The following is a 23,400-nucleotide window of genomic DNA, read 5'->3' on the forward strand; positions in this document are numbered from 1 at the left end:
GTCTCAGGAGCAGGCCTGTGGCTGGGTGTGGGCTTCATTCCTGACTGCAAAGCGCCAAGCGGTTTCTGTAGCTTTCTCAGAGACGTGGGCTTGGGACGAGAGGTGGGCGTGTCGGGGGCTGCCTCAACTCCTTTAATAAATTCCTTTTCTGTTTAGCTACAAGAAATTTTGTCATTTGCAGACAAGAGCTTTGACTGCTGTTGTTTTTCCAGAGAGGAGGCTGTGCTCAGAGGAGGCTGAGCCCTGAGCCCTGACCAAGTTCACAGCCAGGATTCACACCTGGGCTAATTCCAGAGCCATGCTCCTCTTTTTCTTTTAATTTTTTTTTTTTTTTTTTTTTTTTTTTTTTTTTTTGAGACCGAGTCTCACTCTGTCGCCCAGGCTGGAGTGCAGTGGCCCAATCTTGGCTCACTGCAACCTCCGCCCTCCGAGTTCAAGCGATTCTCCTGCCTCAGCCTCCCGAGTAGCTGGGATTACAGGCGCCTGCCACCGCGCCCGGCTAATTTTTGTATTTGTAGTAGAGACCAGGTTTCACCATCTTGGCCAGACTGGTCTTGAACTCTTGACAGCGTGATCCACCCTCCTCGGCCTCCCGAAGTGCTGGGATTACCGGTGTGAGCCTCTATGCCCGGCCAATCCTCCTCTTTCTTGTATCCTGGTTTCCTAGGACAATTTGATGTCAGATTCATTCCTTTTGTGTGGATTGTTCTGGTGCATCTGGGATTTTTGAGTCTATTTGGATTGGTTTTTATCACCCCTCTTCTTAAATCCAGGATAAATTGAGAGGTAGCTGTAGGATCTGAGATCCTGTCTCAAGAAAAAAGTTCCAATTGTAGTCCCAGCTACTCGGGAGGCTGAGGCGAGAGGATTGCTTGAGCCCAGGAGTTCGGGGCTGCAGTGATCTGTGATCGTGCCATGCACTCCAGCCTGGGCGACAGAGCCAGACCCTGTCTCTTAAAAAAAAGTTCCAGTTCTAATGCAAACACAATGTATATCTGTGAGTTCTGCTGGGTGGAAATCCAGACTTCAGTCATTAAAGCCCCCACAGCTTCCCAGCTTCCATCTGAAGGGTAGGGACTATAGCCACATCCTTATCCCTCAGTTCCTGACCTCTGTGTTAAAACAATGTGGCAATGATGCCATCATATTGTGGAGAAAACAAGGAAGCCAAATGCTGGATAAAAGACAAAACATCCCTATAGAAAAAAAGGAAAAGGAAATGCCTCTCTGTGATGGTTCATTTCAGGTGTTGACTGGGCTAAGGGATGTCCAGATAGCTGGTAAAACATTATGGGTGTGTCTATGAGGGTATTTCTGGAAGAGACTATCATTTGAATCGGCAGAGTGAATAAAGATCTTCCCTCACCAATGTGAGCTGGCATTATCCAATCCATTGAGGGTCTCAACAGAACAAAGGGGGCAAAGGAGGAGTGAATTTGCTTTTTTTTTCTCAAGACGGAGTCTCGCCCTGTCACCCAGGCTGGAGTGCAGTGGCATGATCCTGGCTCACTGCAACATCTGCCTCCCGGGTTCAAGCAATTCTCCTGCCTCAGCCTCCCGAGTAGCTGGGATTACAGGCGCACACCACCACGTCCGGCTATTTTTTGTATTTTAGTAGACACGGGGTTTCACTGTATTGCCCAGGCTGGTCTCGAACTCCTGAGCTCAGGCAATCCGCCCGCCTCGGCCTCCCAAAGTGCTGGGATTATAGGCGTGGGGTCTTGAACTCCTGAGCGCAGGTACAGGCGTGAGCCACGACGCCGGGCCCTTTGTTTTTGAGACAGGTTCCCGCTCTGTCTCCTAGGCTGGAGTGCAGTGGTGCAATCCGGCTTACTGCAGCCTGGGCTCAAGCGATTCTCCTGCCTTAGCCTCCCGAATAGCTGAGACCACAGGCGCGGGCCACCAGGTCCAACTAATTTTTTAAATTTTCTTTTGTAGAGACGGGGGTCTCCCTAGGTTGCCCAGGCTGGTCTCGAACTCCTGGGCTCATGCCATCCTCCGGCCTCAGGCCTCCTAAACTGTTGTGATTGCAGGCGTGAGCCACCGCGCTCGGCCAATTCGCAGTCTTAAAAAAAAAAAAAAAAAAAAACAGTTCCTCTCCGCCCACACGATTTTTACAGTGGGCCTCTAACATGGGTAGACGGGGGGGCTGTTAAAGTTGGGGAAACTGAGGCTCAAAGCCAGATGGGACCTTCATCAATCTAGACACAAGGTCTAGGAGGTATCTTTCAGTTGATGCTATTAGAGGCGGCTTTGAGCGGAACTGGCAACACTAGCGACCGGCCGGGACTATCGCCAGCAGATGGAAACGACTGAGGGCCCCTGAGGCTCGGAGGCGGCTTAGCGCGAGAGCCGGACGGAACGAAGGCGCCTGGCCTTGGCTGGAGCGAAAACCAGGTTTGGATTTCACAAGAGCCCGACCCTGGAGCCAAAGCCGGACTATGATTAGAGGAGACAGAACAGCGAACGGCTTTCCAAACGGAGCGAGAGGGAAGGGAAATCCTGGAGCGGAATCTTCACGGGGCCTTGGAACGGAGCCGGTGCGCAGCTCCGGCTCATTGAGCTGTCTGGGTTTATTCCGGGGCAGACCGTTGGCACCAACGGGCGCAAGCGCGTCTACTGCGGCGGGGTTCAAGAGTGGGCGGTGTCGGGAGCGCCCAGGCGCACGCGCACTGCACCATCCAGGCGTGCGGCCCCCTCCCGCACCTGCGCACCGAGACAGCCGCGGGAGGGCGGGGCCTCCTGCGTCGTCCTGCGCTAGGGGGATTGTGGGATAGTGGCGGAGGGAGCCGGGCGTCGGAGGCCCTGAGGCGGGCCGCAGAGCCCGGAGATTGAGCGGCTTTGGGGAAGCGGCGGTTAAGGAAGTAGGCCTACGGCTTCCGTCGGTCGCTGCTCGGCTCTGCGGCCCGTTTGGACCGCGGAGGAGGTCGCCTTCCCCTCCCGTGGGGCGCTGGGTTGGACTGTGGAAACCGGAGCAACTTCCCCCGTCTTCCCGGCTGAGGCGCCTGCGCGGGCCTCGCGACCCGGCTCGCCCGCAACCCGCCTTGGCCCGCGCGCCCTCCTCGCCTGCGGACCCCGGAGGTGCCTACGCGGACTCGTGACACCCCCCGCCCGCCCGCAACTCCACCCGGCGCTGACCCCCTCAACTCTGCAGGACCCGGCGCGCGAGGACCCCCACGACCCGCGGGCGCCTGCGCGGACCCCGCGAGCCCCGGCGCCTGCGCAAGTCCCCGACGCCGCCCCCGCCCCCACTTACCGGGCCCCGCAGCAGGGGCCGGAGCCGCCGGCGGCGGGGCGGGGGGGGCGCCCCGATGAGCCCCGAGTGCGAGGAGCCGCCGCCCCCCCTCGCAGGTGAGCGGCCCGCGTCGCCCGACCCTACCTCTCCAGGGCCAGGCCCCCGCGTCTTCCACTCTCCGCGTCCCCTCAGGCTTTTCCCTCTCGGGACCCCCGCGGGTCTTTTCTACTTCGGATCCTTTCCCTCCTTCCTTCGGGTTCCCTCTCCACGGCCCCCCGTTTCTTCCCCCTCGACCCTCCCCAGTCTCTTAATCTCTTCTCCTCAGCTCCGCCGCCACCCTAGTCTCAGTCTCTTGCCCTCGGCCTTTTCCCACTCGCTCTCTCTGCAGCTGCGCTCCCCAGTCCCCGAGCCTCAGCTCCGCTCTCTTGCCTCTCTGGCCGGTCCCCCGGCCCCCCAGGATTCTTTCTCCCTGGTTACCCTGGACTTTGCCCGTTTACACCCTTCCCTCTCGCCCCGATCTCTGCCCCGCCACCTCTTCCGTGGCGCAGCCTCCTTAGATCCCCGGAGCTCAGGACTGGAGGAGCGGGGCTTGTCTTCACCTTGACCGACCCTCTCCCGCCTCCGGCTTCTTGTGCGAGGGACCTGGGAGCGGGGCGTCTCTGGAGCAGCCACCACTCGGGGCTGCTTCAGTGAGATGAAGCCTGCTGAGGGCAGGCAGGGCGCCTGGCGCTGGGCACCGAGGAGGGGGCATCAGCCCTAGGCCCTGCCCTGGAGGTGGGGCCAGTCCCTGGAGGGGGCACAAAGGTAGAGCCGGACAGTCACAATTCCTGCGTGTTGTGATTGAGGTAACTTAGGGAGCTGCAGGGGGCCACAGCGGGAGGCACTGGTGAGACTGGCTGGACGGATGGCTTTTTCTGTCTAGGAAGGATGAGTAGGAGGTGACAGATGGAGAGTGGGAAGAAGGGCCTTCCGTGGGGGGAAGGAGCAGCACGTGCAGATATGTCAAGGAAGGAAGTTCGGAGTCCTGAGTGCAGTGGTATTGGGAGGGTGAGGGGCAGAGTAGTTCGGCCCGGCGTGCTTGTCCAGGCCTTGAATGGGACCTCTGGTTGGGGTCTTTCTTGCTCGCTCTTTGTACACACAGACATGACCATAAACACCCGCCTGAAAGGCAGGATGTTTCAGGAAGGGAAGCTGCGTAGACTGTCAGGTGCGGTACTGGGTTCACAGTTGTAGAGAAACTGCAGTGGAATTTCATCCAGTCCAAGGGCAAGGATCTAACTATTAGCGTGCACTGCAAATGCAGCAAGGACTCGAGATTGCCTGAATAACACAGGATGAGGACTGGGTTTACATACATGCACAACACACATGGAGGCGCCCGGCCACGTGTGCTTGCTAGTGGGGGAATGGCTGTTGTAGCTGCTTGTGCTGTTGAAAATGTTATGCTTTTTTTTTTTTTTTTTTAACTCTAGTTCTGGGATTGGGATCATGAGAAGGCAGTCCAGCTAATTGTTAGAGGACCTTTTGTCAGACAGACCTAGGCCGAGTCCAGCTTCTGCCAAGTGAGACCGTGGACAAGTTGTTCCTCGTCTGTAAGTGGGGATGGCAGACTGCTCTCCTCAGAGGGTGGTTCTAGGGATTAAGTGCAGGGTTTGTAGAAGCCTGTGGCAGAATGCAAGGCACATGACACTCTGCAGTCAGTAGCTGTTTGGATGATGATGATGATGATGATTTTGAGACTAGGATTTGCTCGTTTGCCCAGCCTGGAGTGCAGTGGTCTAATCATTGCCCACTGCAGCCTTGAACTCCTGGACTCAAGTGATCTTCCCACCTCAGCCTCCTAAGTAGCTAGGACTACAGGCACGTCCTGCAATGCTTGCTCAATTTTTGTATTTTTTTTACCACGCCCGGCTAATGTTTGTATTTTTTGTAAAGACTGGGTCTTGCTGTGGTGCCCCATTGTGGTGCCCAGGCTGATTTCGAACTCGTGGGCTCAAGCAGTCCTCCTGCCTAGCCTCCCAGAGAGCTGGGATTATAGGCGTGGGCCACCACACCTGGCCGTTCTTTCGATTATTATTTGATTTGGGAATGTTTATTGCAGTGGCTCCCAACTGGGGGCGATTGTGTCCCCCGGGGGACGATTGGCGATATCTGGAGATGTTTTTGGTTGTTACAGCTGGCGGGAGTGCTGCCAGTATCTGGTGAGTGGAGGTGGAGGCCAGGGATGTTGCCAAGTGTCCTCCAGTGCATGGGCAGCCCCAACACCAAAAAGAACCGTCCAGCCCAAATGTTAGCAGCACAGAGGAGGAGAACGTTGCTCCACTGCTGGGGTATTGTGTGTCATTGTGGCTTATTTGCTCTGTTGTGACTTACGAGCTGTGTGTTGGTGAGTTGTGTATTGTGAGTTACCACCATCTTTGTGGCCATTAGCTTTTGTTGGTTCATCTACTGTTTCTTTCCATTAGAGGAGAACCTGCTTGTCTGGTCCCCCTCCCCATTTTTTTTTTTTTTTCTGGGATGTGTGGCCCAGTGCTCTTAACAGAACACCTTTATCTGGCTTCAGTTTTCATTAATTCAACAAGTAGCTTTAGTTGGGCCTAGCCTTATGCTAGATCCTGGGAAGTCGGCATGTTTCAGGGGGAAGCAGATGACTGAAGAGGTACATCTTGTCACAGAGCCAAGGCTCACATGCTGTCCTAGGGTGACTGTGGGATGCTGTGGAGGCGGCGTGGAGCAGGCCCCTAACACAGATGCAGGGGGGAGGCTCCCTGGAGGAAGTGGTGTTTGTGTGGGGGCCTGAAGGACCCAGGAGGAGCTAGTCAGGCTCGAAGAGCTCAGGGAAGGAGGAGGGAGCAGCCCAGCCCGGGCTGAGGGCAGGCAGGTGTGGCACCCACACGGGAGGTAGCAAGAGATGAGGTGGAGAGGCCTGAGAGCTTTGGTGAGAGTGAGGGGCCTTCCCAGAGTGGGAATCACTTGGCACCCGGCTTGATGGGGCTCACCCGCCTTTCCATGCTAAACCGTGGTTTTCCCTTTGCACGCCAGTTTTGTGGGTCCTTCTCCAGAGAGTGCTGCCTTACAGTAACCCCATCTGTGAGGTATTTCCCGGATAAGGAAACTGGGGCTCAGTGGGGTGAGATCCTTGGTCTAGGCCACAGAGATTTCAGTTTGGGGAGGTAAAATGGGAATGCAAGCTTTTCTGACTTTGGATCACATTGTAACACTAACTCTGCCCCATTCTGTTTTTCCAAAGAGCTATTTCAAAATCTGTTCATTGGTCTTTTCCTTTTTTTTCCTTTAAACCTGTGGCCAGTTCAGGAGATGATCTGAATGTGGGCGTTGAAGTCCCCGTCCCAGTCCTTGGCCAGTGTTTCTAGACTCTTCTGTTTCCTAGTTATTCCATCCTCTGGGGTTGGACCGGGGCTGCTAGCTCCCTTGGGAGGGTGTGCTTCTGGGGCCAGAGCAGGAGGCACTGAGGGTTCTCTTTAAGTGGGGACCCTCCCCAAGGCTTTCCCAAGCCACAGGAAAGCCTTAGTTCATCATCTTGTTGGGCCTTGGGCAGGTCCCCCTTCTCCTCTGGCCCCAGTGGCCCTTTCTACCAAATTGGTGTCCCTGATTCCTCCTTGCTGGGTGGGCGGTGCTGGGTTCTGCAGCCGGCACACACCATAGGTCCTGCTCAGAGGTGGTGGGGTTGCCATTACTGTCACTGCATCCCTGGAGTTGGGTGTTCCCAACCCCCTTTCAGATTTGGCTGAGAGCTGATGGAGGCTTGGGGGACATTAGAGGGAGATGGTCTTGCTGTCCGAGGGACTCTGGGCCATTGAAGGAGCTGGGTGCTGGCCAGACTGCTGCTGGTAGCAGGCTTTTTCCCTTCCTAGGGTACTGGCCAGGGGGCCAGGCATTGGAGCTTCTGCTGAGCATTGGGGGCAGCTCAGGCAGCTGTTTCTGGAGGCCCTCTGAGGCATCTGTGCCCATGACCTCCATTTCTGGGTGCTTGTGGGTCAGCGCAGGTTGGGAAGGGGTGACAGATGAAGCATGGGCCCACTGGTTCCCTGGCGGCAGAGCTGTGTTTGGACGGATGCCTGCAGCAGTGGGGATGGCTCTGTGGGAGCTGCAGTTAGTGCCTGTCCAAGCAGGGGAAGGAATGGGCTGGCAGGCGCTTGAGGGGTGGCTGGTGTTGAAGGCCCTAGAACACCACAGCTAAATAAGAAACCAGAGGCAATAGTGCAGAGCTGGTGAAGGGAGAGCGGCAGAGGTAGTTTTTGTTTTTAATGGCTTCCTTTCTCATTTACAATTTCCCCTTCTTCCGTTTGCAGCCAGACTCATGGTTTTCAAACGGTAGCTAAAAACTAGTGGTAGTCACTTCCGCTTTCTTGAAGTTGCTAAAAGTTGCAAAGAATGGGGGTGGCGGGGTGCATGGCGCCTGACGTAGTATCCGAATGGTCTGAGAAAAAGTACTGGAGTCACTTAGGCAAATGGGTAGAGTTTTTCTCCTGCTCCTCTGTGTTTAGCACCATCACCTTTGGGGTAGTGACAGTCCCCTACCTGTCCTGCCAGAAAGCGTGTGGACGTGGCCTCAGGGTTGGACCGGAAGAGACTTGCACCTGCTGAGCTCCTGCTGTGTCAGGGCCACCTGCTTTAGCTCGGTGCCTTTTCACAGCAGCCAGCCCTGGTGGGCTGTGTCTCCTTTTCACGGATGAGGAAACGAGACTTAGAGAAGTCAAGTGCCTGCCCAGGTTCACCTAGTTAGAGAGTGAGAGTGAAACCCACTCTCCTGCTCCATTCCCAGGGATTCTAGCAGACTTCATTAAGTTGGGAGAGGGGACTGAGAGGGCTTCAGGCCACAGTGCATTCAGAGTTTGTGGTGGGGGAAAGTTTTTTTCTCTTTTTTTCTGTTCTTCCATATTTGCATCTTCATTCTGTTGAGAGCCTGATAATTGAGGTTTGTAGAGTGTCGACCACTCAATTGCATTTGAGCCTTTCAGTCTACTCTGATTTTCAGAGGAGCCACTTGAGGTGGAGAGTTCAAGGGGCTGCCTGGGTTCTCAGGGCCAAGGTTCTTGGATGCCACGCACCAGCAAGCACCCTCCCGTCTTGTTCTGGCTGCCCCGCCCCAGTTGTCTGGAGAGCTCGGTTTGGAGGGGAAGCCTGACCTTTTGCCCGAAGCAGATGGTTAGTCTGTAGCAGGGGTGGGGAGTTTGGGGGCCGAGGGCCATGGCCTGTGCCCCTTAATCAGGTATCTTAGAAGTGAACGGTGGGCCTCAGTGTGAGAATTTCTGCCTGTTGTTTAGAGACCAGGGCACACTGGAAGCCTCTTGCTAGCCATGTGGCTCCACCTCTCTGGGCCCCTTTTCCACATGAGACCCTGTCGGAATAATAAGAATTCTTCACTTGGTCTTGATGTGGAGCCAAGTGTCTGCAAGTGCACGTCCGTGGATTTTCTACAGATGCTGGCTTGGTGCTGCTTCCGTCCTGCCCCCACTGTGGAGGGGCTCACTTAGCTTAGGGCTGTTGGTGGTGAGGGATGGGGAAGGGGTAACCTGGGTGAGTGCCCCAGGGCGGAGCCTTGACAGCTTCAGCTCTGCCAGGCTGGCTGGCATCTCATCAGCTCTGCGGACGCTGGGACATAGGGCAAGGCCTGAGCCTGGCCCTGCCGTGGCCGATGGCCTGAGGCAGGTTTGTTTTTTTTTTTCGTAACAGTTTTTATTGAGATATTTCATATAGTTCATCCATTTAGAGTGTACAGCCAGGTGCGGTGGCTCACACCTATAAGCCCAGCACTTTGGGAGGCCCAGGCAGGCAGATCACTTGAGGTCAGGCATTCAAGACCAGCCTGGCCAACGTGGTGAAACCCTGTCTCTACTAAAAAAATACAAAAATTAGGCCAGGCGTGGTGGCTCATGCCTGTAATCCAGCGCTTTGGGAGGCCAAGGCAGGCGGATCACAAGGTCAGGAGTTCGAGACCAGCCTAGTCACTATGGTGAAACCCTGTCTTTACTAAAAAAACACACACAAAAATTAGCCGGGCATGGTGGTGCACGCCTGTAATCCCAGGTACTCAGGCTGAGGTGGGAGAATTGCTTAAATCTCCGGGAGGCGGAGATTGCAGTGAGCTGAGATCGTGCCACTGCACTCCAGCCTGGGTGACAGAGCAAGACTCTGTCTCAAAAAAAAAAAAAAAAAAAAAAAAATTAGCCAAGCATGGTGGTGCACACCTGTAGTCCCCACTACTTGGGAGGCTGAGGCAGGGGAATTGCTTGAACCCGGGAGCTGGAGGTTGCAGTGAGCCGAGATCGCACCACTACACTCCAGCCTGGGTGACAGAGACTCTGTCTCAAGAAAAATAATAACAAATAAAGTGTACAATTCAGTGGTTCTTAGTACATTCACAACATTGTGGAAACATCGCCACAATTGATTCTGGAACATTTTTTTAATCACCCTTTCCTTTCAGGAACTTCTCCCAATCCCCGCCAGCTCCTGGAAGCCTGTAAGCTCTTTTCTGTCTCTATGGATTTGCCTGTTCTGGATGCTTCACGTAGGTGGAGGCCTGCAGTGTGTGGTTCCTTGGGACTGGCTTTGCTGGCATGGCATGGGCAGCCTGTCGGCCTGCCTGGTCTCCCACGGAGAAAGAAGCTGTGTGTGTGTGCTTGCCACGTCTCAGTGCTTTGCTCGCCACAGCCTTAGGCCGGAAATTGGCAGAGTCATGATAAATTTGGCGGTTACCCCTTGAGATTATTCTGGTCCCAGGTACACCCAGATCAGGAAATCCATGCCCCCTCCTGCTGCCGTCAGCATGCTGGTGAGTCACCTTTGCTGAGCCTGAGTTTCCTCATCTGTGACACGGACACTTGGTGGTCGGCCTGTCGCATTCCTTGTCAAGTGGGATAGAAAGTAGGGGATGGTCCCTTGAGGTCTAGCATCTGGGCAGAAATGGGGAGGTGGGGAGTTACCACTGTGCACACAGAGGTTCCCGGAGCAGGGAAGGGACACAGTTGTATTTCCTTGTGAGGTGCTGGTGCCTTCATCACTCTTGACACGGGAAAATACATACCCATTGCCTGCCCAGGGCGATCTTGCACTTTCCCCCACCTCCTGATTTAGGGACCCCGTAGGAGTGGCTGGGAGGGGCCGGGGTGGGAGTGATTTCACTTTGTCAACGCCCTGACAGGTACGGCAGCCTCCTGCCTGGGAGGAGCTGGGGCCTTGTGAAAATGAGGTTTGCTTTTTAGCTGATACTTGTGAGCGTTTATTGCCAGGGCCAGGTTCCATGCTAGGTGCCGCCCTCAGGTGCCCATGGCAACCTAGGGGGAAGGTTCTAGAGGAGGCATTGTAGAGCCACGAGTGTGTACCTCCAGCGCTTCATTGCTGTGTCACAGAGATGCTTCTAGGCAGCAGGTCAGAGCGCACAGCTCAGGGAGACAGGGAGACAGTGGTGGACAAAGGCGGGGCTGGGGGCTGCTTGAGCCAGGCAGGCCAGGGAAGGCCCTTCTGTCAGGCGAATGCTTGGTAAGAGATCTGAGGATGAGAAAGTGAGTTGTTAGGACAAAGTCGCTGAGATAGACCCAAGCTTAGTGTGTTCTGGAAACAAGGCCAGCGTGGCCAGGGCAAGTAGGGAGTGGGAGGCCATTGAGGGTCCCAGGCGCTGACCCGATGAGAGGGCAGGTCTGGTTTTCCCTTCAGCAAGCTCTGCATGGCTGCGGGGAGAGGGGACGAGCAGGGGTCGCCTGCGGTCGAGTGTGGGGGGCCTGCTGTCCAATGGTGGTCATGCAGGCAGAAGGGGTGGGATGGTTATGTTTGGGGAGGTCATGTTTGGGGAGGTCAGCGGTGCCTGGTTTGGGGTGGGAGGCCGGATAAGTCCCTGGATTTCTGGTGGTGCCGGGTTGGAGGAGAACTCAGGCCTCTGGGCCGAACTGTGCTGTCACAGCTGGGCCGGGAGGGGCCTGAGGACCACAGCCCTCCATCCCGAATCCAGGGATGTCTGTTGAGTGAGCACTAGGAGCTGGGGACAAGGTGGACAGGGAGTTTACCATCCAGACGGGTCCCTCCAGGGTGGGCCTGGAGATGACAGGCTCCTTCCGAGGTGAGAGTCGGGGTCACTGTGGCCAGGCTGGTCCCTCAGGCAGAGCGAGTGCTGGAGCCGGCTCGGCGGGAACTCGCTCATTCATCCCTTAAGTGTCCACTACACAGGCCCTGTGCTGGGACAAGGGCTCTGCACCCTGAGAATTCAACTTCTGAAAGCTGAGTACCAGCTTCACTGCCCACCAACCCCTGGATTGGGGCATGGGCATTTACTTTGGTGTGCCTCAGTTTCCTCTCCTGTAAAATGAGGCCATTCCCTGGAGGGTGGTTGTGAGAGTTGGTGGAGGTAACGGCTGCAAAGTCCTTTTTAGAGCAGTCAGCACAGTGCAGGTGCTGGAGCGCAGTGGCCGATACCATCGACATCATTGCCTGGGGTGCCTGGACTGCCCCCATCCACCCAGACCCGCAGGGCCTCCTGGACATCCATCCAGCACTGTGCCTCAGGCAGCCACGGACTGTGCCGGAGACACCTGAAGTGGCAGCCCCAGGAGCACTGGTGAGGTGGCATGGGGCACGGCCTCCCCAGGGCACTGGGGTCACCGTGGGCACCGAGGTCAGTCAGTCAGCTGGCTGGGCAGGGGCACGAGAGCCTGGATGCAGGCCTGGTGGAGTGCACATCACCGAGCAGGTGGAGGTACTCATGTTTGTGCTTTAAAAGGATTTTTTTTTTTTTCCAAGACAGAGTGTTGCTCTGTTACCCAGGCTGGAGTGCAGTGGCGCAATCTTGCCTCACTGCAACCTCCGCTCCCGGGTTCAGGCAATTCTCCTGCCTCAGCCTCCCGAGTAGCTGGGACTATAGGCACACACCACCATGCCCAGCTAATTTTTGTATTTTTAGTAGACACGGGGTTTCACCATGTTGGCCAGACTGGTGTCAAACTCCTGACCCCGGGTAATCTGCCTGCCTGGGCCTCCCAAAGTGCTGGGATTATAGGCATGAGCCACCACACCCGACCTTAGAAGGAATATTGGGAGTCTGGGCATGGTGGCTCACGCCTGTAATCCCAACACTTTGGGAGGCTGAGGTGGGCGGATCACCTGAGGTTAGGAGTTCGAGACCAGCCTGGCCAACATGGTGAAATCCCATCTCTACCAAAATAGAAAATTTAGCCAGGTGTGGTGGCAGGTACGTGTAGTACCAGCTACTAGGGAGGTTGAGGCGGGAGTATTGCCTGAACCCGGGAGGTGAAGGTTGCGGTGAACCTAGATCGCGCCACTGCACTCCAGCCTGGGCAACAGAGTAAGACTCCTTCTCAAAAAAAAAAAAAAAGGATTATTGGGAAAAGTGAACTGGTGAGGGGTAAGGGGTGAGTCACTGGGTGCTGTGGACTGGGACCTGGCAGGCCCCCCAGAGGTGCAGGGGTTCAAATGCCTGGAGGCTGCTGCTATCTCCCCTAGTCCTCCCGCTGCCGCCATGACTGTCGTTGGTCACAGAACTCTTCCCTCTGCTCCACCCTCAACTGTCATTGGCCAGGTTTAGGGACCCGTATAGTGTCATATCAAGATTGTTGCCAATCTAGAGTCACCGAGGCAGACGGGCAGCCTGGGAGCGAGGTCTGGACTGCAACCTCCCGAGCTGAGCCCAGCCTTAGGGTGGTCAGGGTGGATGAGCAAGGAGATCCTGGCCCCAGGCTGGCCTGGCTTCAAGCTAGGCGGGAAGGAGAGGAAAGGAGGCCCAAGAGGCGTTCGACCTGCCTGAGGCCATGTGTGGGACTCTGTCCTGCCTGTTGTCAGCCCAGGCTGCTCTCCTAAGCTCTGATGAAGTCTCTTCCCTGGACCTGATGCTCCATGTCTCCCTGTCTCTTCCCTGGGGCCTGGGGCTGAGTCAGGCCTGCGGGCTGGTGGGCACTGAGGTGACAGGTCAGCGGGGCTCGAGGAGATGGTGGAGGCCTGTGCAAAGGGAATGACTGAACTGGAAGAAGCTGCAGAAGGGCGAAGGGCGTTGGAGGAGAGGGACTAGCGTCTGTGTCTGGGAGTGACGGTGGTGAGGGCCTGCGGGAGAGGCACCCTTGGCCTCTTCTGCCGGCTCTGCTGTGTTTTCAGCATCCTCTGTAGTGACTTGGGGGTAGCAGTGGCCTCTGCCTTAGCTGGTGATACAGTTGTCAGGAGGCAGGTAGTGAGCGTGAGCTCTGGTCAGTGTCTTAACTGGTGAGAGCTCCATGAAGGCTGTCTGCTGGGACCAGATGGCCTTCGAGATTCCAGGATGCTGCCTGACTTACTGGGCTTTGGTTGCCCCTTGTCCTGTGTGATGACAGCTTTCTTGGGGGCTGCTGGTGAGCTTGGACATCACATGCACAGCACACGTGCAGAGCCAGGACCATTGTCATCAAGTGCTGAGAGCACAGGTCACAGGTCAGGTCTGCAGTGGAAGGTCTGTGTGGAGGCTCTGTAGGACTCTGCGGAGCAGTGACGTCATACAGGGCAGGGGCTCAGAATGGGGTTGCCTGGCATCTTGTTAGTGTTCTGGGTATGTTTCCTTATTGCCAGTGAGTTCCTGTGCACGAGTGTTTAGGGGCTGGAACCAGGCTGAGGAACCAGGCACTGTCCCCCAGAGGGCGGGAGCCAGCTCCAAATGGGGACAGGGTCAGGGCTGGGTGTTGCCAGCTTTGTTCTTCCCCCACAGAATCTGTCTATCCCACCCTGGGTTCCTTCAGGTCCTGGTCAGTGACTATTCTGGGAGCCCCTCCCTTCCAACTTTTCCTCTTCCTTGTTCCAGCCCAGGTGCTGGGTGAGAGGATGGTTGGGGTGTGTTTGTGTGTGAGTGGTGTCCAGGCAACGGCCACAGCCTAGAGATGCACAGACTTCCTCTTTTCCCCTGCCACCGCCCCATGCCTCCCATGTAGCCTTGGGTGATCTGCTGGGCCAAGCAGCAGCCGTGTGCTGGAAGTCATCGGGCATTTGAGTTTGTTGAGCAAATACAGGTTGAAGCAAATTTGAAGCCAGAGGTTCAGGCCCTGCCCCTGCAGTGTCCCGCCCAAAAGTAGGGATAGTGGACCCAGACCCTCATGGGGAGACAGGGCCCGAGGCCCCTCAGTGCACAGTGTCCAGCCTCTTCTTGCAGGCCTTGCACATGGTCCACACCTGGAGACTTCACCAGGCCTGAAGCCTCAGGTGTGAAGTGACCCCCTGGACCTCAGGCGAGGCGGCCTGGAGGCTGGAGGTGGGGCAGGCTCGAGGGCAACTGCAGGAGCCTGGTGCTCAGTGGGAGCCTTAAGCCTGAGTGATGGAGGCACTGAGTCTGCGGGCAGTCCCGGGGCGGGGCCAGGCTCAGCGTGAGGGAGAGGGCTGGGTCCTGGGGAGAGGCTGTGCCCAAGGTGGGCACTCAGCCCCTGTGGTCAGTGCCTCGTCCCGTGGGGACTCCCTGGGGCGTCTGACGCGGCGCTGGTTGTGTCCATACCTGCAGGGCGCCATGTTTTGGAAGTTTGACCTGCACACAAGCTCGCACCTGGACACACTGCTGGAGCGGGAGGACCTGAGCCTGCCCGAGCTGCTGGACGAGGAAGACGTGCTGCAGGAGTGCAAGGTCGTCAACCGCAAGCTGCTGGACTTCCTGCTGCAGCCACCCCACCTGCAAGCAATGGTGGCCTGGGTCACCCAGGAGCCGCCAGATAGCGGTGAGGAGCGGCTGCGCTACAAGTGAGTTCCCCAGCTCCTGGCCAGCCCGTCCCTATCGGCATCACACATACCTTGACTACGCAAGCTACCCTGAAATGCATCAGTATCAGTAAACTCCAATTTGGGGATGAGGAAGATGAGGCAGGGAGCAGCCAGGCCCCTGCACAAGGCCTCACAGCTCAGCGGGTGCAGGCCAAGCCTGTGCTCTGGAGGGCAGTGGCACAGTCATGGGTCACGGCAGCCACAAAGTCACGGGCCCAAGCGATCCTCCCGCCTCAGCCGCCCGAGTAGCTGGGACCACAGGCGTGTGACAACATGCCTGGCTGGTTTTCCTCTTTATTCACTGCTTTTTATTTTATTTATTTTTTATTAAACATTTTTTTTGTATGTTTGTGAAACACTTGTCTGCTATTGAAGACACTTGAAAATTACTTATTTTTTAATCCAAGTGACGCTCAAAAGACACTGTTTTTTTTTTCTTTGAGACTCACTTTGTCACCAGGTTGGAGTGCAGAGGCACAATCGGCTCACTGCAACTTCCTCCTCCTGGGTTCAAGTGATTCTCCTGCCTCACCCTCCTAAGTAGCTGGGACTATAAGCCACCACGCCCAGCTAATTTTTGTATTTTTAGTAGAGACAGAGTTTCACCATGTTGCCCTGGCTGGTCTCAAACTTCTGACCTCAAGTGATACGCCTGCCTCAGCCTCCCAAGGGGTACCTCCCCACAGTCCTGGAGCAGATTGTGGCCCCTCAGGGCCTTGAGTGGCACGCTGGTGGGGTGGCTCTTGTCTTGGAGCCGTCGGGCACCGTGTGAAAGTTTGGAGGAGGGAGGCAGTAAGTGAGGATGGAAGTTGAGCAAGGTTCCAGGAGTCAGCCAGAGCTGGGGCAGTGTAAGGGGTTGCAAGTGAAGCAGCTGAGAAGCAAAAGGGATGAGTGTTAGCTGTTGGGGGATTGGGAAGCACAGGAGCTTCAGGAACAGGCTTGTCTTGGGGGTGGTGAGGAGCCTAGGATGGGATGGCTGGGTGTTAGCAGGGTGGAGGAGGCGTGGTGTGGGCCCTTGTTTCCGCGTCGACCCTGTCCTCTGCCCTTTCCCCTTCCTGGACAGGGGTCTCTGCAGTCCCAGAAACCCAGTGCCCGGTGCAGAGAAGAGGGTGAAGCCTTGCCGCCCCCTACCCCCTGCCTCTGACCCGAGTCCCCACCCGCCTGTGCTTGCCTCCCAGGTACCCTAGTGTGGCCTGTGAGATTCTGACCTCAGACGTGCCCCAGATCAATGATGCCCTGGGTGCTGATGAGTCCCTTCTGAACCGGCTCTATGGCTTCCTGCAGAGCACCGGCAGCCTCAACCCACTGCTGGCCAGCTTCTTCAGCAAGGTCATGGGCATCCTCATCAACCGCAAGACAGACCAGGTGCCCTGGCCCCCACCCTGGCGCCACTGTGGGTTGGGGGGTGGCGGCTGGGCCAGGCCCTGTGCATGATGCAGCCCATGTGCCCCCAGCTCGTGTCCTTTCTTCGGAAGAAGGATGACTTCGTGGACCTGCTGCTGCAGCACATCGGCACCTCGGCCATCATGGACCTTCTGCTGCGCCTGCTCACCTGTGTGGAGCGGCCCCAGCTGAGGCAGGATGTTGTCAATGTGAGCAGGGCCGGCTCCTCTGGGGGTGGGGGGCTGGGCATGGTGGACGGTGATGCATCCCCCGCCTTCTCGCTCTCAGTGGCTCAACGAGGAGAAGATCATCCAGCGGCTGATTGAGCAGATCCACCCGTCGAAGGATGAGAATGTGAGTGCTGCCGGTGCCCCTCTAGCTTCCCCTTAGAGTCCCTTCCCCATGCCCACTTCCCCGCTTTTAAAAGAGGAATTGGGGCTGGACGCAGTGGCTCACGCCTCTAATTCCAGCACTTTGGGAGGGTGAGGTGGGAGGATTGCTTGAGCCCATGAGTTTGAGACCAGCTTGGGCAACATAGTAACACCCTGTCTCTACATAAAAACTTAGCTGAGTGTGGTATTATACACCTGTAGTCCCAGCTACTGGGGAAGCTCAGGTAGGAGGATTGCTTGAGCCAGGAGGTCAAGGCTACAGTGAGTCATGATCACACCACTGCACTCTGGCCTGGGTGACAGAGTGAGACCCTGTCTCAAAAAAAAAAAAAAAAAAAAAAGAAATTGGTGAGAAAAGAGAGCATCCTCAAGTGATTCTCCCACTGTGGCCTCCGAAAGTGCTGGAAAGGTTTTTTTTATGACCCAGGAACTTGGCACATAATGCCTTGCAGGGAGGGGCCCTCCTCATCGCCTGTCCCAGTGCTGGCCCCACATCCTTCCCTGCCCACCCTGGCCTGTCCTGTTGCTGGGCCTGGCAGATTTTTCCCTGTCTCCTGCCTGATAGAACCCCTCGCTGTCCTTCTAAGGGTCCGTCCAGCAGCCTTGCTTTCAAGGGCCCTCACATCCTCCCCTTTAGCTCTGGGGGACCCCACGTCCATGTGTTTCTCCAGCTTGGGTCTCCATCTCTGTCCTGGTGCCCAGCACGGCCTAGTGAAGAGTGGGTGTTTGTCAAGAGCCTCAGATATCCGAGGCCACTGGAAGCAACACGTCCTTCCCAATGCCAGCTTCTGCCTCAGAGGCGCACAGGCTTGCAGAGCAGAGATGGCTCTGGGCTCACCCAGGCTGGGGCCTGTCCCTGTGAGGGCCCTGAGGCATGGCCCAGGGCCACACGGCCAAGCCCTGGCAGCTGCCTGTTGGGTAGACTCAGCTCTGCTTATGCTTTTCTCTTTTCTCTCTTTTGTAGCAGCTTTATTGAGATGTAAATTGCACAGCATACCACTCACTCACCGAAGCTTACAATTCAGCGCTTTTAGGGTATTCAAAGCGTTGTTTATCCTCTTGTTGAATTTAGATTATTTTTTATCACTCCAAAAAACAAGTCCTGCCTATAATCCCAGCACTTAGGCAGGTGAGGCTGGAGGATTGCTTGAGCCCAGGAGTTTGAGACTAGCCTGGGCAACATAGCAAGACCTTGTCTCTACAAAAAACTTAAAAATTAGCTGGCATTGGTGGTGCACACCTGTGGTCCTAGCTACTCAGGAGTCTGAGACGGGAGGATCTCTTGGGCCCAGGAGTTCAAGGCTGCAGTGAGCTGTGATGGCACCACTGCACTCCAGCCTGGGGTGATGTAGGGGCCGTGTCTTTTTTTTTTTTTTTTTTTTTTTGAGACAGGGTCTTGCGCCATTGCCCAGGCTGGAGTGCAGTGGCGTGATCTTGCCTCACTGTAGCCTTGACCCCCTGGGCTCAAGCAATCCTCTTGCCTTTGCCTCATGAGTAGCTGGAACTACAGACGCGCACCACCATTCCTGGCTAATCTTTTTGTATTTGTAGAGATGGAGTTTTGCCATGTCGCCCAGACCGGTCTCAAACTCCTGGGCTCAAGTGATCCTCCCACCTCGGCCTTTCTTTTTTTTTTTTCTTTTTTTGAGATGGAGTCTCGCTCTGTCACCCAGGCTAGAGTGCAGTGGCACGATCTCGGCTCACTGCAACCTCTGCCTCCCAGGTTCAAGCGATTCTCCTGCCTCAGCCTCCCGAGTAGCTGGGACTACAGGCGCCTACCACTGTGCCTGGCTAATTTTTTTATTTTTAGTAGAGATGGGGTTTCACCATGTTGGCCAGGCTGGTCTCGAACTCCTGACCTCGTGATCCACCCGCCTCGGCCTCCCAAAGTGCTGGGATTACAGGCATGAGCCACCGCGCCCGGCCCCACCTCGGCCTTTGAAACTCCTGGGATTATAGGCATGTGCCATCACACCCAGCCGAGACCCTTTCTCCAGGAAAAAAAAAAAGATACCCTGTATTCATTAGCAGCCCCTCCCGATTTTCCCCTTTCTCTTCTCAGCCCCTGGCAACCACCAGACTATTCTGTCTGTGTGGATTTGTCTTAGGACATTTCATATAAATGGGATCGTGGACTGTGTGATCTGTGTCTGGTTTCTTTCTCTAGCATGATGTTTTTGTGTCTCATTCATGTGGTTGCATGTATCAGTTTCACTACTGTTCCTGGCTGATTAGCACACCCCTGTGTGGATAGACCAGCTTGGGCATATTCACTCATCAGTCAAAGCCGTCTGGGTTGTTGTGGGCGGTGCCGCGGCCCTGTGTGCGGGCATGAGGGCCTTGTGTGGATGCCTCCTGTCCTGGGGAGCCTCCCTGGCTTCCTGTTCTCTCCACCATCTTCCCTCCAGCAATTGGTGCCCCTGTGCCCCCCTCCTTCGTAACACGTGTCCCTGTGTCTGGGTGACCATTTTTCCCGGGATGGTCAGCTCATGGGAGGGGCTCCCAGCACCAGGCTGCAGAGGGCCCGGTGGCCCGACCAGGATCCTCACCTGTCTCTCCCCGTTGCAGCAACATTCCAACGCGTCCCAGTCCCTGTGTGACATCATCCGCCTGAGCCGGGAGCAGATGATCCAAGTCCAGGACAGTCCAGAGCCTGACCAGCTGCTGGCCACCCTGGAGAAGTGGGTGTGCGGGCGAGGCTAAGGCTGGAGGGAGCTGACTTGGGGAAGCCCTGGACCCCTGGCCCCTCACCCTGACCCCTGCCCCTGCCCCCGCAGGCAGGAGACGATCGAGCAGCTCTTAAGCAACATGTTCGAGGGGGAGCAGAGCCAGTCTGTCATCGTCAGTGGGATCCAGGTGCTGCTGACCCTCCTGGAGCCCAGGAGGCCGAGGTGAGGGATACGGGCCACAGACCACGCATGCTGCCCATCCCCAGGAGCTCTCCGGCCCCGCAGAGGCGGGTCTCGGTGTCCACCAAGAGAAAGCCCCGCCCATGGCACCTTGCTCTGTGGCTGCTTGTGCTCCCTGCACAGTGGACAGTACGGGGCCGAGGGAGGAATCTTCCTGTCTGCTTTGACAAGTGAGGGCGCTGAGGCTGAGGCCACTGCTGCAGCTTATGTTGGGAGGGACCCCAGGCCCCCGTGCCCCTGCCTTACCACACAGGCCACTAGCCTGTTGGGTTTGCCTTCCCGCCCCCACCGCTTACCTGTGCCCTTGCAGTGGACTGCCAATGCTGCCGCCTGGCGGGCTCCCCACCCCACCCCACCCCAGCCAGGCGTTGTCGGAACGGCCTCAGAAGAGAGCAGCGCTGGGGGCATGTGGCTCCTCGTTTACCTCCAGACACTGCAGACTCGGTCCTTGTGCCTGTTCTTGTGTGGGCGCGCAGGCCATCTAGGCTCACTCCGCTTTTGACCCTGCCCTGCTGCAGGTCCGAGTCCATGACCGTGAACAACTTCTTCAGCAGTGTGGATGGGCAGCTGGAGCTCCTGGCCCAGGGTGCCCTGGAAAGCACTGTGTCCAGTGTGGGCGCCTTGCACGCCCTGCGCCCGCGGCTCAGCTGCTTCCACCAGCTCCTGCTGGAGCCTCCCAAGGTCAGGGGCATGGGTTGTGGTCCTTGGGGAGGCAGGGGAAGCAGGAAGGGCAGCCCTCAGGAATCAGGCCTCCCTGTATCTGCAGCTGGAGCCGCTACAGATGACATGGGGCATGCTGGCTCTGCCTCTGGGCAATATGCGGCTGCACGTGGTCAAGCTCCTGTCCAGTGCCCTGAGCGCCAATGATGCAGCCCTGACGCAGGAGCTCCTGGCGCTGGACGTGCCCAACACCATGCTGGTGCGGGGACTGGACCGGGCTGGGGGTTCAGGGGCTGGGGCGGGGACTGGACTGGGCTGGGGGCCCAGGGGCTGAGGGTTCGGGGGCTGGGGTGGGGACTGGGCTGGGGGCTCGGGGGTTGGGGGCTCGGCTGGGGCGGGGCCTCTCTGGTACCAATCCTGTGTCTTCCCATAGGACCTCTTCTTCCACTATGTCTTCAACAACTTCCTGCATGCCCAAGTAGAGGGATGCGTCAGCACCATGTTGAGCTTGGGGCCACCTCCTGACAGCAGCCCTGAGACGCCCATCCAAAACCCTGTTGTGAAACATGTGAGCTGGGACTCCCTGGTCCCCTCCTTCTGGGCCCATCCCCTGTGGGCGCACCCTCTTCAGAGGCCTACTGCTCACTCCTTCCTCCCACAAGTATTTGTCAGGTAGTGTTAGGTGCCAGCGCCCAGATGGGGTGTGGGAGGCATAGCCAGGGAGAAACACGGATGAAACATGCAGGTGCAGGGACCAGTGGGCTCCTGACTTGAGCTGAAGAGCTAGGGGTGGGCGGGAGCAAATCTGTGAGCAGCTGAGTGTGTGTGCATGAGTGTGCACACGAGTGTGTGTGTGTGAGCATATATGCGTGTGTGAGTGCACACATGAGTATGTGAGCATGTGTGTGTGAGCGTGTCCGTTAGTGCATGCATGTGAGCGTGTGTGTGTGCACTCATGAGTGTGTGTGTATGCACCACATATTCTTTGTAGAAAGACCAGAGAGACTTGGGTGGATGCCAGGGTCCCAAGCCCCAGCTTCCATCCCTCCTTCCCATCCCCATCTCTGGATGAGCAGGGGCCTGGTGAAACATCTGCTGAGGAAGGGACCCCTGCTGCAGTGCAGAGCTCCCCACATGGTGTGCAGACCACCCCCCCAGGCCATCCTATCCTGCTCTCCCACAGCTGCTGCAGCAGTGCCGCCTAGTGGAGCGGATCCTGACGTCCTGGGAGGAGAACGACCGTGTACAGTGAGCACCTGCTGCCCTTCGTGTCTCCAGGGGCTGGGGCTGCCTGGGTGGGGGGCTGGGCAGGGGCTGGGCATCCCTGGGTCCAGTCCTGGCTTCCAGCCGTGGCCTTCACTCTTGCCAGGTCTGCGGGAGGCCCTCGGAAAGGCTACATGGGCCACCTGACTAGAGTGGCCAACGCCCTGGTGCAGAACACAGAGAAGGGGCCCAATGCAGAGCAGCTGGGGCAGCTGCTGAAGGGTGAGGGTCCCCAGGCCAGCCTGAGGGGTAGGTGGGGTCTTGAAGCCCCGGGATACCTCACGTCTTCACCCCTCTCACCTAAGCAGAGCTGCCCAGTGAGCAGCAGGAGCAGTGGGAAGCCTTTGTATCGGGGCCCCTGGCGGAGACCAACAAGAAGAACATGGTGGACCTGGTGAGGCCCAGCTTCTCCTGCACTCCTCCTGCCGCTTCTCTCTCTTGGGCCAGCCTTAGCCTCCCGCCGCATAGATGCCTGCCCCCCCATAGATGCCTGCCCCCCCATAGCTGCCTGCCCACCCTCATCTGGGGGCTCCAGCAGGCCCTGACACCCCCTCCTCTCCCCAGGTGAACACCCACCACCTGCACTCCTCCAGTGACGATGAGGACGACCGGCTCAAGGAGTTCAACTTCCCTGAGGAGGCCGTGCTGCAGCAGGTGGGCCTGGGGCTGTGCGGGGCTATGCTGGAGTGGGGTCCTGCCCAGCTCCCTCCAGCCCTGACCTCCGCACCCCCACAGGCCTTCATGGACTTCCAGATGCAGCGCATGACCTCCGCCTTCATTGACCACTTCGGCTTCAATGATGAGGAGTTCGGGGAGCAGGAGGAGAGTGTGAAGTGAGTGTCTCCTGTGCAGGGTCAGAGCCCTGTCCTGCCTCTGCAGCAGCAGGCGCGCCTACTTGTATCTGTCCCCTGCGCGCACCTACATGCCCTGTGGGGCTCAGCCTGCAGCTGTGGCCCCTCCTGGGCACGCGTTGGCCATGGCCTTGTGTGTGTGTCTGCAGCCTCGTGTGTCTGCCTTCTCTTACATGAGTTCCGGCTCTGCGGTCTCTTCTCTCCGAGGGGCAGGCCATGAGGGTGGGGCACAAACATCATCTGTGCTGGGGACACAGAGCAGGTCCCTCCCTCTCCTGGAGCTAGCCTTAGGGGTCCCAGGCGGGACGGGCTCAGGGTAGTGGGGACCAGCAGTCCTGGCGCAGGGACTGTGAGGCAGAGCTGCACCTCCATGGATGCCCTCTGGGTCAGGAGTCTGCAAGACACGGGGGTCCAGTTCTCCCCTCCACAGGCCTCGGGGTAACAAAACATTTTTTTCCAATTACCAATTCTGCTTGTTTTGATTTGTTGGGCAACGACATCTTAACATCAGCCACCTCTGGGTGTTGTGATCATGAACTTTTCTGAGTTTCTTGCCACAAGCGTCTGTTGCTTCTAGAGTCAGAAAAAAGTGGCTGGGTGGAGTGGCTCACGCCTGTAATCCCAGTACTTTGGGAGGCCGAGGCAGGCAGATCACCTGAGGTCAGGAGTTCGAGACTAGCCTGGCCAACATGGCGAAACCCCGTCTCTACTAAAAAATACAAAAATGAGCCAGGCGTGGTGGCAGGTGCCTGTAGTCCCAGCTACTTGGGAGGCTGAGTTAGGATAATCGCTTGAACCCGGGAGGCGGAGGTTGCAGTGAGCCGAGGTTGCGCCCCTGCACTCCAGCCTGGGCAACAGCGAGACTCCATCTTGCTCCCCACGATGAGCTTATTTACAGTCAGGGAGATTGAGGCCCCAGCACATAGCTGGTTTGTGTGTGGGAGCTGGATGGCTGCCCATGGCTGCCCCGG

The 23,400-nt window shown here is 57.2% G+C and overlaps 1 protein-coding gene across 2 annotated transcripts in view; it reads left to right on the top strand.

Annotated features, from left to right (window-relative positions):
* Positions 1-2,751: 2,751 nt before the first annotated feature.
* The window catches only part of PPP6R1 (protein phosphatase 6 regulatory subunit 1), a 28,959-nt gene continuing 8,310 nt past the window's right edge, over positions 2,752-23,400 (top strand). The window contains exons 1-15 of one of the 2 annotated variants that reach the window (XM_030819612.1): positions 2,752-3,351; positions 14,718-14,928; positions 16,150-16,336; positions 16,426-16,563; positions 16,643-16,708; positions 19,315-19,427; positions 19,524-19,637; positions 20,174-20,336; positions 20,422-20,574; positions 20,749-20,883; positions 21,499-21,563; positions 21,685-21,800; positions 21,887-21,972; positions 22,143-22,232; positions 22,314-22,411. In XM_030819612.1, the coding sequence (XP_030675472.1) occupies positions 16,304-16,336; positions 16,426-16,563; positions 16,643-16,708; positions 19,315-19,427; positions 19,524-19,637; positions 20,174-20,336; positions 20,422-20,574; positions 20,749-20,883; positions 21,499-21,563; positions 21,685-21,800; positions 21,887-21,972; positions 22,143-22,232; positions 22,314-22,411 (1,370 nt within the window). In that variant the 5' untranslated portion in view covers positions 2,752-3,351; positions 14,718-14,928; positions 16,150-16,303. Of the gene's footprint in view, positions 3,352-14,717; positions 14,951-16,149; positions 16,337-16,425; positions 16,564-16,642; positions 16,709-19,314; positions 19,428-19,523; positions 19,638-20,173; positions 20,337-20,421; positions 20,575-20,748; positions 20,884-21,498; positions 21,564-21,684; positions 21,801-21,886; positions 21,973-22,142; positions 22,233-22,313; positions 22,412-23,400 lie in introns of both variants that reach the window. The other variant, XM_030819611.1, reaches the window with a different exon arrangement.

This window comes from Nomascus leucogenys, chromosome 10, assembly GCF_006542625.1.
Source record: "Nomascus leucogenys isolate Asia chromosome 10, Asia_NLE_v1, whole genome shotgun sequence".
Classification (NCBI taxonomy): domain Eukaryota; kingdom Metazoa; phylum Chordata; class Mammalia; order Primates; family Hylobatidae; genus Nomascus; species Nomascus leucogenys.